The sequence below is a fragment of the Haliotis rubra genome, unplaced genomic scaffold, assembly GCF_003918875.1.
Source record: "Haliotis rubra isolate DU_JTF1 unplaced genomic scaffold, ASM391887v1 Scf407, whole genome shotgun sequence".
NCBI lineage: Eukaryota > Metazoa > Mollusca > Gastropoda > Lepetellida > Haliotidae > Haliotis > Haliotis rubra.
This window is the reverse complement of record NW_025767088.1, coordinates 874,105-888,515: the sequence shown is the minus strand read 5'-3', so window position 1 is coordinate 888,515 and position 14,411 is coordinate 874,105. Positions and strand designations below refer to the sequence as shown.

The window sequence follows — 14,411 nt, the reverse complement described above, 5'->3', positions numbered from 1 at the left end:
CACCCATCAGAAAATGGGTACCCAGTTGGAGAAAAGTATTGTGTCTTTAATTGGGTTATCCGGGGTAATAATAATCAGATTCTGATTACAGCGTCCAGTAAGCAACTATAGTCAGATAGATACTAGGTGCTATATAAATGAATTATTATTATTATTATTATTATTACAGATTAAGATGAAAATGCAGCAGAGGGGGTTTGGTCGCACCCGTCTGTCCAGGGCATCCCACAGATGTTCGATCGGGTTTAAGTCCGGTGATCTTGAGGGCCAGGGGAGCACATTGATGTTGTGGTTCTGGAGGAAGTCTCTAGTGTGACGCGCTGTGTGGGGCCTGGCATTGTCCTGTTGAAACAACTCCCTCTGGCGATCAATGATTGGAAGGAGGTGTGGGCGTAGGATTTCGTCACAGTACCGTTGAGCTGTCAGGTTGCCCTGGATCATCACCAAATCACTTCTCCTACGGCAGGTGATCGCTCCCCACATCATAACACTGCCCCAGCCGAATCTGTCCACCTGGGGAACGCAAGCGTCGGCGAAACGTTCACGTCGAAGTCTGTACACCCGCATTCCAATAGAAATCATGATTCATCACTGAACCAGTTTCTACGCCAATTCGGTAGGTTCCAGGCCTATACGTTGGTGCACCATTTAACTCGATGTCGACGATGTTGTTGTCGAAGCACAGGGCCAAAATAAGGTCTTCTGGCACGTAAACCAGCCTCTCTCAACCTGTTCCTGACGGTCTGTGCAGACAGCCTCCTCAATCCGGGTATTTGTCGAGCGGTATTTATCTACCTTCCCCTAGATAATGCCTGGTGTCCGTTAGATATTTGAAGAAAATCCAGTTCTTTAGGTATCTTGCTGACATGGGTAAAACGTTAAGGGTGAAATGAAGGTCAAGGTCACCAAAAACTGATTGAGACCTTCCTCATACTGTGATGAGCCTATACTAGCTACCACATAAGAAAAGAACCTAGTCAAAGGTTCTTAAGATATTCCAATTCGTACGTACGCACGTATGTACGGACGGAGCCAAATATTATAACCCGCTCTTCGCGCTAAACGCGCGGCGGGCCATAACAATCTTTTGTCGAGTCATCAAATGTCACGCTTGTCCTGTAAATTGACATGAACACCAAATTGGTTTAGTCATATGTATTGTCAATACATTGAACATGCCATATTAAGTGATTGTACAAGTTTCAGTAAAATGCTCAAGATTAGATCGTTTTGGCACTGTAAGTAAAATAACTTTGTGTCAGCATTTACTTTGTGTCAACAAAAATCTTTACAAGAATTACAACTGATGGATGCAGAACAAACAATACTTGTCTTGCAAATTGAAATGAACACCAACTTGGTTTGGTCATATTTATTGTCTTTTTTATATTTATTTACACAAAGAGTACAAATGCATGCCCATATAAGGGTATGTGACTAGCAGACTGTTGGCTGAGGATGCTCATGATACACAGCTGTCTACACATCAGCTATGAATTATACATGTGTAATATACATGCACCAGGAAATATACACAGTAACACACGGTCAGACAGGAAGTATACCTGTCATAACACATTACCAGCTGATATACATGTACAATGGAATCAATGTGCAACATTGTTCTTTTAGGAGGATATTTCTTTTGGCACATTTCTTTTTTATTTGGTAACATTACCCAAGGGACATTTGACTCATAATATAATGAGTAGCAATCTATGCAATACAGTTCACTCCGTAGTAATTATCAGTAGTTATTTATTGTCAATACATTGAACATGCCATATTTAGTGGTTGTACATGTAGCAGTAAAATGCTCAAGATTAGATCATTTTGGCGCTGTCAAGAAAGTAACTTTGTGTCAGCACTTAAATCTAAGTAAGGCACATCACAGCACTGCGTAAACCTGCACCATGGCTTCTTAAAAACAAATTATAAACAGGTAGATATACATCTTGACATTTCTGTTGATGCACTGTCATGTACAGTTTCAAATATATCAAAAATTGATATAGGTCATGCTGTTCTGTTCGAGGACAGGTAGTATAACCAGGAAACAGTTCCAACAGTTCAAAACAAACTCGAAGCTTCCAATCTTTTAATCCATAAATGTTGACTGTTTGTTTACAGTAAAGTTTGCAATGTACCAGGAATTGTTTGTAGAGAGTGTGGTAAAAAATTATGGTGGAGCAATGAACGCATAAGGAAAAACGTTGATTAGACCTTGCATATTGGAAGCGGTAATAACTCGTTTCGTTTTACGGTGTACAAAAGGAGATAGCTCAGCGGTAAATTAAATGAACACCCACAAAAGACAGAGAGAGGGAGACAACTCTAACTTGACTAGAGCCCTTGTTGAAGTACTACAATTATTATCAATTTAATGTAACAAAACACATGCTGTAGGTACAATTTCAAATATATCAAAAATGAACAATGGTCATGCTAGGTATAAAGGTATGATTATAACCCAAATAAAGAATAATTTAATCCATAGACATTATACACATGCATTATTAGTTAAATGTGTTTCGGTATTAAAATATTGTGTCACCATTGCATGTAGTTTTGTGACACTAATGACTAGAGAGCATTACCGCAAGTAAAATATGATTAAAGTATGGTCCACATAAATACTGTTGATAACTAATGACAAGATATTTTATCAGCTCCTGAATAACTGATTAGTGCTATCACCAGAAAGAAGACTTCATGAATTATCATGTCTGAGACTATCCACGTGGTGGGGCAGCTTGTTGGTTAATGCGTTTACTCGTCACGCCGAAGATTTAGGTTCAATTTCGCACATGGGCACAATGTGTGAAGCCTATTTCTGGTGTCCCCCACCGTGATTATTGCTGGAATATTGCTAAAAGCCGCGTAAAACAACACTCACTCACTCACTCACTGAGACTATCCAACAACAGATGGTTCTCTAAAAACAAACTGTTTTTTTATGGTAACAATCCATTTCAAATACGATATATCATAAACTCGTGTAGGTTAATAAAACAAGCATTATTGATTGACTTCAACAATCCTATCTATTGACTAGGGAGAAGTGAAATATGTCTACAGCATTGTCTGAACACCTGGCTGTCCCTTTCTCGGCACTCCTCCCTCGTAACAAATAGTGAACTGCGTCAATATTTTAATGAGAGTTTGTTCTAAAACTTCTTCTTTTTGTGGACGTAAATTCTGCAAAAACATCACAGAGTTGGTCTGATGTTTTGACTATGATCAGCGTTTCACTGAGCATTTTATGTTTATTAGTTAATCAAAAACATTTTATACTGGGATGTTAACACAATTCTGAGACAACCTGCTCTACTTAAAACAATGACTGTAGAGTTAGTTATGTTTACTCCCACGGCCCCCACACTCCTCCATGTAGTTTGGGGTCACACTTGGGGTCAGGATCAGGGTACCTGGGGGGTACTGCTGTTTTCTGGTAGTACTCTAGTCGGTCCAGCAGCTTCTTAACAATGTCTGGTTGTGATGCTGACAAGTCATTGTGTTCATTTGGGTCCTTTGCGATGTCAAACAGCCATAGGTTCTTCTCCTTATCATCCGTGTCCACAATCGTCTCCTTACTGAGATGTGGCGGCGGAATCCAGCTTCCGTTTCCTGAGGGTGGAAGAAGACTGTGTGACTAATGAAACAAGGACTTCTGTGTAAAAGGTCCTTTATTCGAACTACGAGCATGGTAGCCATTACACAGGAGCCAAGGGAGATCACTCTACTGGCATACTTTACATTGATGCTACTTGTTAAGAGTATAAATGCTTATATTGATCCTTTGTTAGTTATTATCTTAAGTACAGGAACATTTCATCACAGAAGTCATACATAAACTTTTATTTCATCAGTTTTTAAAGCGCTGGAACTGTCTTCCTGAGGTAAGGGAGGTAACTGTCTACAAACGTCCACCCTTGTCAAACTAGCCTGGAATTTCACACCTCAACCATAGCCAACCATATCCCTCTTGGCCAATCGGATTCCTTTCTTCATATTACTTACCAAAGTAAATAAAATGGTGGCACTGCCCAAAACAGTATGTTCATTAATCAAGATTGTAATAAAACGTGTCCTACCTCACAAAGAGCATTAAATTACTACAGCACCTTGACTAAAATCATGTGTACCCCTTTGTCAAGTGTCAAACAAAACAAGTACTAAAATCTGTACTTTATTGAGAAACTGTAATACCAAATAAAACAAATGTTACATTTGACCACTTTCTAAATGGCATTGTGTATCCGTAGTCTGACACCTGTCACCAGCTACAGTATTAATTGAGTGAGTTTAGTTTTACGCCGCTTTTAGCAGTATTCCAGTAATATCACAGCAGGAGACAGTAGAAATGGACTTCACACATTGTGATTATGTGGGGAATCGAAACTGGATCTTTGGCGTGATGAGCGAACACTAGGCTCGCCTACCACCCTACAGTATTAAGCAGTGAGTGTCCACAAACCTGGACTTCCTGTGATGAGCTTCCAGTCTCCGACTCGTATAGCTGCTCTGATCCGCGTGTCGAAGGTGTTGTTAAAAAGCTTAGCTCCCTTGGGTTGTGTCAAGATGTCAATGTTGTGTAGGAGCTCCTTCCTCGGACTGGCTCCACCTTCACTGGAACAATGGCAAATTGATGTAAGAATTTCCCTTGTTGTGTAAGCAAGTAAACATTGCTGTCATTGTGACATATACTACTGAAGAGACCTCCTTTTTCCAAACATATAAATTGTAAGCAAAAGGTTTCAAATTCATACTTCATAGATGGGAAATTTACCCTAACATGTCTAAATTCAACACAGAAATGTAAATCATTTGAACAAGTCAAACTATCAAACAACACACAAAGACTCAGCACGTCTCAACATTCAAACAGCTATATGTATGACCTTTGCTTGAATGACAATATTAAAATTAAGAAACATTTTATCTTCAAAACAAATCTAATTGGAGCCTAGAACAATCCGTATTTTCAGGGGCTGTGAGGCAATTTGGACTTGCCAATTGATCCTAGCCTTGAGCAGGTCTTGTATTTAATTTATTCTCAAGGCTTTGGGAGATAGACTAGCTCTACGCTATATTTTCTCTGCTATTGTTGTTGTTGTTGATGATGATGATGATGATGATGATGATGATGATGATGATTTGGATAGTTTGCATGTGCTTCCCGGCAATATGCATATTTCGCATAATTTTCAAACTCTACATAAATACTAGCATACCTGATGGTCTTCCATTGGTCAAATCCATCCAGAGGCTTTGTTCCATTGGTGTTCCCGCCAGCCACACCCACCAATGTTGGGAACCAATCAGAGACATGGATCAGTTGATTATTGACAGTTCCTTTGTTCTTCAGCATATCACCATACACAAAACCCACACCATGGAATCCCCCTTCCCATAACGACGCCTTCCACCCCCTTAGTGGCCAGTTGTTTCCCCCTGCGTGGATCTGAACGCCATTGTCTGAAACACGAGTACTTTGTCAGGACAGTCATGAATAATTAGTAGACTCGCATAATTCTACAACATTCTCAAATACAAAACTTCTAGTCTTCAAGCTTAAATAAACCCGCAAACAACCTATGCTTGTCATAAAACTAACGTGATGATCGAGGTGTGTTGGGGGAAAGGGGGTTTAGGCTCTCTAACTTCGTTGTCACATGTCATTGTATCCCATTGTATGAGATCGATGCTCATAGTGTTGGTCACTAGATTGTCTGGTTCTAGATTGTTCTGACTCGATTATTTACAGACCGCTACCATACAGCTGGAATATTGTGGAGGGCAGTATTAAGCAACAAACAAAAGTCAAACTTAAAGGTCACATGCAACGTAAAACACAACTTTGCAGATTCTGATACCTTTCGGTTTGGACAAATCATCAAAAATGCAAATTCAAACCGCGCGAAATCGGAGTTCAAACGAATCACTAATTTTCCCCCAGCGATTGGGGGAAAAAGTGGTTTTAACAGCTGGGCTGCGCTCATAGCACTTGCGCAGTGAAATAGGTTCGCACAGCTTGGAAGCGGGTTATCCGGATTATAAGGTCGTGAACAGGAGTAGTCTAATCAAAACAAATAGTAAATGATCTGCTCATTACATAAAAGAACCTTGTTAGGATCTAGATCTACTCAGCTATGTGTCATACAGTGAGGCATTGGACATTTCAAGACGGAAAACCTTCGCTGGCGGTGAATACTCAGTGAAGGCTTTGGTGTGAGCCATTTTTCTAATGTTTTGTTGATATTTCACAGGCGCGAGCTTTTTATATGTTATGACAGTAGATTACCGATTTAACTGTTTATATCATTTCATTTGTCTATTTCACCACACGTTCTTCTTACCGAGTCACTTTCTCAGTTCGATACTTAAAAGCAATGTCATTATTAAGCGTTGACAGAATTTCTAACTGTGATATAGATATGTCGTTGTCACAGACAAAACTCAATGTCTGTTTTATTGACACCTATGTGTCTGCCTCCCTGTCTGCTAATGACAATATTCAATACACAACTTCGATCACTGACCACATGCAATTTGAACTTAACACCTATCTGGCTATACACCATAAATAAAACGTATTGATTTATGACCCGAGTTGAGTGTACACCCACCCGCTCTGACTGGGTTCGGTATCCCGGCTGCTTCGTTTCTTGGGAAGTAAACGCAAGTACAAAATATTGCACTTTTGATTCGCGATTGTACGCTTATAATTTTGTTTATATGTTTTTTCATAATCAGCAATGTATATTATATGTCATGAATAAGTGATAATTGTGTTTTAATTATGTTTGATTTTTTTGTTGCATCTGACCTTTAACCATAGCCCGTGAAAATCTTTTTCTAGCTAATCTTACTGACCTACTTAAATCTGACCTACTTAAGTCAGAATGGAAGAGAAGTTTTATGAGGCTTGAGGGAAATTTAGCTAGACCTACTCAGAGGTTCACATTCAGTCCAAGTCCTGACGTAGATTACAGTAGAAATTCCAAGTTTGAATATAAACTTACCAGTACCTCAGAATTTACTTACCTGTGGAGAAGACAATGAGGGTATTCTCCAGCTGGCCAGTAGCACTGAGAGCTGCAGTGATGTTTCCGATCCCCTCGTCCATACATGCAGTCATCCCTTGAAGTTGAAAACATGTAAACGATAATCATCTGGGCCCCATTGCACAATGTGATCGTAATAGCTATGATGATCATAAGTCGATGCTGAGGTATGTGTGTTACAATCACTTTACTTCCAAGATCGTTTCGTGGAACTGGGCCCTGTATGGTTGTTTTTGTCGACAGCCGGACCATGTGAATAAGAACACACATGGGGTGTCATTCTTGATTTCGACGGTTTTCAAGAAGGTCGATAAATCACTGTAAACCATTAATTTTGACAATCATCTTGCATCACACAGTTGTTAGTGTTTGTTCCTAGACAGTTTTTTGTTTGAAAACGAAAATCGTACACATGCAAATTTCACGTCATACACCAATCATCTTTCAAGAGCGATTACTGTAATAACAACTATGGTCATAAAGAGTGCAAGTGGTGATGCACTCTCAAAACATTCACTATTATCATATGAAGATTGGCTGACTAAATTATAAATGAAGTTTCACTAATTTTCAATTATAAGAGGTAAGTTTGTCCAACAAACACTGCTTACCTACAGCAAAATGTTCAATATTTTGTCAGATTAACTCTTTTCCTAATGGTGAAGCATACTGCCGATCAAGGAAAGTTAGACAATTACAAGTCATGATATAGCAGACATATTGGTAAAAACAGAGTAGAACCCAAGTCACTCTGTGTGAGGAGAAAGAGGCCATACACTGGACCACCTACTGAATATGTCAGGTTTAACAGTGACTATATTACCGGCAAAAGTGCGCCTGTTCAAGTCTTTGATGTGGCTGTACGGATTCAGATATTTCCCTGGGCCCTGCAGAGGTCCGTGCGTAGACTGATAGGCGAGGTACAGGAAAAATGGCTGCAAACAAGAAACAAAAACATGATGAGCCTACAAGAAACTTACCACTATCAAAGCAGTGGGTGAGTTCAAATTTAACATCACATGAGCTATAAGCCTATTTTAGCTATGAGACCAAGTTAACACATGTACACAAGTATTGTATATACACAAAGTCACACTTGAAAGCAAATTTTATTTAAAAAATTATAATTAAAACATGTACTATAACAATATCATTTATGTTTTTGGTTGTTGTACCACATTTGATGGCCATCCTCTAAACAGTCTTCAAGGATGACACATGGGCCACATCCTACACATGTCCTTAGTGATTTCTCACGTCAAGGGGATACAGCAACCCTACCTTGGACCACCAGGAGTCCAGATTCCAAATCCCATAAAGCATGTTTGGAACATTATGAGATCCTCCAATACAAATCTGAATGTATTACAACAAGCCCTCCATGAAGAATAGAATACCAAACCACAATGTCAAATTAAATGTCTGATAAAGTCAATGAGAAGGGTCTGGGATATTGAAAAATATTGGGTGTTGCCATACTTTTTCCATGTGTATACTATGAGATGCCAGCAAAATATGCTTGACTATGGGCCTTTTATCACAAGTGAAGCTCCAGTCACAGTTAAAGGCAATCAAGTTAGTGTGTGCAGCAAAACTGGCTGACAAAGTCACCACACATACACTGACGTTAATTTCAAGATTTAAACTGAAATTGAAATGAAATGAAACATTCTCGATGGAACTTGCACCTAATTTGGACTCATCATGATCCTTGATCACACTGATAGCCCTCTCCGTAAACAGATACGTTGAATAGTGGCCGGTCTCATTGAAAACTGGGTTTGAATTGTTATGTAGGTCAAGGCCACAATACATATAATTGGCATCGTGGTTGTCGCAACGATTGTGTGTGAAGTAGTCCTCGCTGCCAGTCAGGTAGCCTGCAAGTTGTTAAGAGTAAGTATATATAGGGGTAAGTAAAATTTAAAGGTGATGTTTACTAAATGAATCTATATACTAAGTACATGTTGTAATATGTTTAGACAAGTTATGAGTGAGTGAGGGTTGACACAGCTTTAGGCATTATTCCAGCAATAGCATTGCACCATGTGGAGAATTGAAACCGGGTCTTTGGCTTGACGAGCGATGCTTTAACCACTGTGCTACCCTATGCTCCCTGCAGTGACATACATATCCATCACTAGCCACTGCTACAGTGACATACATATCCATCACTAGCCACAGGTACAGTGACATACATATCCATCACTAGCCACTGCTACAGTGACATACATATCCATCACTAGCCACTGCTATAGTCACATACATATCCATCACTAGCCACTGCTACAGTCACATACATGTCCATCACTAGCCACTGCTATAGTCACATACATATCCATCACTAGCCACTGCTACTGTGACATACATGTCCATCACTAGCCACTGCTACAGTCACATACATATCCATCACTAGCCACTGCTACAGTCACATACATATCCATCACTAGCCACTGCTACAGTCACATACATATCCATCACTAGCCACTGCTGCAGTGACATACATATCCATCACTAGCCACAGCTACAGTGACAGACATCTCCATCACTAGCCACTGCTATAGTCACATACATATCCATCACTAGCCACTGCTACAGTCACATACATATCCATCACTAGCCACTGCTATAGTCACATACATATCCATCACTAGCCACTGCTACTGTGACATACATGTCCATCACTAGCCACTGCTACAGTCACATACATATCCATCACTAGCCACTGCTACAGTCACATACATGTCCATCACTAGCCACTGCTACAGTCACATACATATCCATCACTAGCCACTGCTGCAGTGACATACATATCCATCACTAGCCACAGCTACAGTGACAGACATCTCCATCACTAGCCACTGCTACAGTGACATACATATCCATCACTAGCCACTGCTACAGTCACATACATGTCCATCACTAGCCACTGCTACAGTGACATACATATCCATCACTAGCCACTGCTACAGTGACATACATATCCATCACTAGCCACTGCTACAGTGACAGACATATCCATCACTAGCCACTGCTACAGTCACATACATGTCCATCACTAGCCACTGCTACAGTGACATACATATCCATCACTAGCCACTGCTACAGTGACATACATATCCATCACTAGCCACTGCTACAGTGACAGACATCTCCATCACTAGCCACTGCTACAGTGACATACATATCCATCACTAGCCACTGCTACAGTCACATACATATCCATCACTAGCCACTGCTACAGTCACATACATGTCCATCACTAGCCACTGCTACAGTGACATACATATCCATCACTAGCCACTGCTACAGTGACATACATATCCATCACTAGCCACTGCTACAGTGACAGACATCTCCATCACTAGCCACTGCTACAGTGACATACATATCCATCACTAGCCACTGCTACAGTGACATACATATCCATCACTAGCCACTGCTACAGTGACATACATATCCATTTCTAGCCACTGCTACAGTGACATACATATCCATCACTAGCCACTGCCACAGTTTAGACCATGGAAATCTCTATTAGAATTGGTCTTCAGCTACCTAGGCTTTTATTACAGCATCTAACGGAATTAGGTCGCTGGCTTGGTTAACACGCCACCATTTTCGTGTTCATATTGTATATAATAAATGTTCATGATGTCAATCACAGGATTGTCTAGTCCACACTATATATTACAGGAATATTTACAGGCTGCCATGATATAGCTGGAATATTGCTGATTTCCACAAACAAATAAACAAACAACACAAATTTTCAGTTGACATCTTTCCTTACCATAGGGGCGGTGGGGTAGCCTAGTGGTTAAAGCGTTGGCTCGTCACGCCGAAGGCCCGGGTTCGATTCCCCACATGGGCACAATGTGTTAAGCCCATTTCTGGTGTCCCCCGCCGTGATATTGCTGGAATATTGCTAAAAGCGGCGTAAAACTAAACTCAGTCAGTCAGTCAGTCCTTACCATAGTATGAATCAAATCCCCGATTGGTAGGCAGGTAGCCATCTTTGTAGAAACCCAGATGCCATTTGCCGACAGCGTGGGTGGAGTAGCCGGCCTGTTTGATCTTGTCTGCTACTGTGGGGCTGTCTAGCGGGAGGCCATTGGGCTGAACGGCCCAGATGATACCGTGTTGTAAACCTGTGTGAATCTGAAAACATGACTAAAGTCATGAACACACATACCATTTAGAAAGTGGTCAAATGTAACACATGTTATATCATTATATTATTTTAAACACTTTCTCAGTAAAGTACAGATTCTAGTTCTTTTGTTGGGTTGAGTCCAGTGAGCAAAATAGTTTCCAGATGTTGCTAGCCAGTCGGGCTAGCTATGCTTGAAAGTTACTTGCCCATAAAATAATTCACTAGCCCGAAATTTGAATATAGACACAGGTTTCATCATTAAGCTGCTAATATGATGAACATATTTATCAGGCCATCATTTTGCATGATTTTAAAGTGTGTTATAACTTAACAAGTCTGAGCGAGTGATAAAGTTACAAAATGACCCACATGAAAATTCACAAGCCAGCCGGGCCAGTGATTGAGGAGGTTTACTGGCCTGACTGAATTTTGACTAGCCACAGGCTAGTGGGTCAGTGGCTAAGTCACACACTGTTTGAGTCCCATCCGGGATTCGAACCAAGACCATCAGAGTCAGGCATCTAATCACCAGCTCACAAAGTCAGCCACCTAATCACTCAGCCACCGGGGATCCCAAGTGGAAGTCGGACAACTACAGCTTGTGGAGTGGACTGATTGTTGTGCCTATTGTTGAAAATTTGGAAAGCGACTACTGGGACAGAAATATTGCAGTTGAACATGAAATAGAAAAAGTGGTAATTGAAGTGTTGTTTTCCGGGACAGGTTGTGTAACGAATCTATGTATGCATGCTTTGCACGGATGCAACATTGATAACATTCTCTGCACCCCTATAAAATGAAGATAACCCGATCTGCCGTTTGTGCCATTTGACCTCCCGGGTCATGCATATGTAGAGTAGCTCAGATCAAGCTGAACAAGCTGTAGTAGTCTAGACCACGGACTTTGTGTACCCTCTGATAAGTGTAAATTGTCACGGCTCCCTGCAGAAAGGCTGGGCAGTGGGGAAAATAATGTGGTTCAGTGACTGTGAGACAGACTAATTAAATCTATTCTCACCAATGGGCTAGAAGAATGTATACATAAGACACTCTAAGAGTTATACAACAGATGATACAATCGAAATTCTGTAGAGATATTTAGCTTATGTAATTTAATTCAGAGAAGTTATGACCAGGAGTATTGTAGATAACAGTTTCTTAATTAAGTATATTGATACATAGTGTTTCTGGGCTACTTGTTCCTTCATCAGGTGAATGACAAGAATACCCGGTATGTAAATATCCCTTTTATCTGTGTTCAATTAAAAGGGTGGAGGTGGAAGCTGGTGTTGGGGGAAGGAACACCCAAATATATTGAATGTGGGGAAGGGTAAAAAATACACATTTGGGGTGGAGGATGGGGTTGGCGAATCTGATTTTGCATTTTTATAAAATGACAAGCATTGGGGGCAGGGTTGCGGTGGGGTGGGGGCCTTATTTTCTGTTCATCAATGCACCAAAAACATCTGTCAGTTAAGTCCACGGGAGTGAATGAATGACAGGTTGTAGAGTACATAGTTTATAACTGGTAAGGGTAGGACTGACTCACCTGGTACCTCCCTGACATGAACTGGGACCGTGTCGGGGTACAGATAGGCTGGACATAGTAGTTTTCCAGCTTCACGCCAGCCGCGGCTAACTTGTCAAGATTTGGTGTTTTTATCTCCGACTTGTGGTACCCGATATCATGGAATCCGTAATCGTCAGCGAGGATGAAAATAATGTTCGGGCGACTTGACTTCGCTGACAAAACAGTGCAACATGCACATAATAACAAGCACGCTGCAAGATGCATGGCTGTCACGAAACTGCTGAAGATCCAGATGTGTCGAACGCCTACATTTCGGAGCAGGTCACTGGTGATCATGTGACAATGTTTGATCATGTGACTTGTGCGAACTCTCCAACAGTGCTGCTCCATTTACTGTGTTGTGATAAGTATGGTAACCGCGGGACAATATTTCAGATAAACCTACAGTCTTCTATTCTCCCTGGATTAACAAACAGTACATGTATTTCCTGTAAATAATCGAGTAATGACCAGACAATCCAGTGATCAACAGCCTGGGGCCGTATTTATAAAAATTCTAAGAATTAAAAGGAACTGTGAGCCAGGGTGAAAGTGCTCTTCACGCAACCGCTTGGCTTCTTGTAAGGACACATATACTATTCGAAAAAAGAAACGCATAACCCAGAAATCTGTTGCGAAAATGTTGTATTTTCAAACATGTATAACTCGTCCACAAATAGACTTTAGCGCATGAATTTTTACATCAGTTTAGAAGAAGGTAATATCTATGCAACCGAGTAGATAATTTTAGATAACGGAGACGTTGAGCGCGATGGTGACCACCTAGCATGGTCCCGACGTCGGGTCTCCTGACTCTCAGTCCAATCTCTCTCAACCTGTTCCGTACAGTTTGACCGGATATCCTCCGAAGTCCAGGCACCCTGGCTGCTGTGCTCTCACCCGTGGCAGTACGACCACGCAAATGTAGTACCCGGATGTACCGATCCTGGCCTGCAGTGGTCTGCCTGTACGGGGACGGTCATTTGTTATATCTGTTTGGTTGTAACGAGCTGCAAGCAGTGATAGCGTGCTCAGATTAACATTCAGACGCCTGGCAACAGAAAACTGGTAATCTCCAGTGTGCATTCTTTCAATGGCGATGTTCCGTGTCGCAGCGTCAAGACGTGGCGTAGTGATTTGACCTTGAAACTCCTTCAAAACGAATGCAGATTTCCGAAAGTAATCTGGAGTTTCATAGCCAGACAGTGCATGCTCTTTGCTGCACAATTTCAACTGGAAGGTGATTTCTGTTGCATTGTGGCGATGCCTTTTTAATTCTTGTAAGAAATCTCATCAAAATCAACATTTTCAGGTAAAGTCGATTTATCACTTGTGCAATAGTGTAAAATCATGTTATCAACACTTTTGTTACATATTTTGACAATTGTTTGAACACAATTGGTAATTAATAGATTTCAGAAATACAAAACGACTATGCGTTTCTCTTTTGGGATAGTATATTAGGTGAACTGAACTCACTAACTCTCTGGGCCAGACTACACTTGAATATTCCGGAATAGGCCTTGACATTTCCAAAGCAGTCTTTTCTCCCAAACCAGGGATAATCTGCAGCAATCCGTCTTCTATTCTCCCTGCCCAAACTAAACGTAGTACTCAG

At 40.9% G+C, this 14,411-nt stretch overlaps 2 protein-coding genes across 3 annotated transcripts in view; both read right to left on the bottom strand.

Moving 5' to 3' along the window:
* Window positions 1-14,411, bottom strand: part of LOC124287866 (arylsulfatase B-like) — a 108,714-nt gene that overhangs the window by 60,855 nt on the left and 33,448 nt on the right. The window lies entirely within an intron of this gene.
* On the bottom strand, window positions 3,224-13,035 carry LOC124287878 (arylsulfatase B-like). Of its 2 annotated transcripts, XM_046724360.1 has the most exons (8): window positions 12,773-13,035; window positions 11,042-11,228; window positions 8,754-8,947; window positions 7,891-8,002; window positions 7,048-7,143; window positions 5,235-5,478; window positions 4,478-4,629; window positions 3,224-3,627 (listed from the first exon to the last, which is right to left on the bottom strand). In XM_046724360.1, exons 1-8 carry the CDS (start codon window positions 13,016-13,018, stop codon window positions 3,362-3,364), a joined length of 1,497 nt encoding a protein of 498 aa, XP_046580316.1. In that variant the 5' UTR covers window positions 13,019-13,035; the 3' UTR covers window positions 3,224-3,361. The 2 variants fall into 2 exon arrangements, with proteins under 2 accessions (XP_046580316.1, XP_046580315.1); XM_046724359.1 differs by lacking the exons at window positions 7,891-8,002; window positions 8,754-8,947.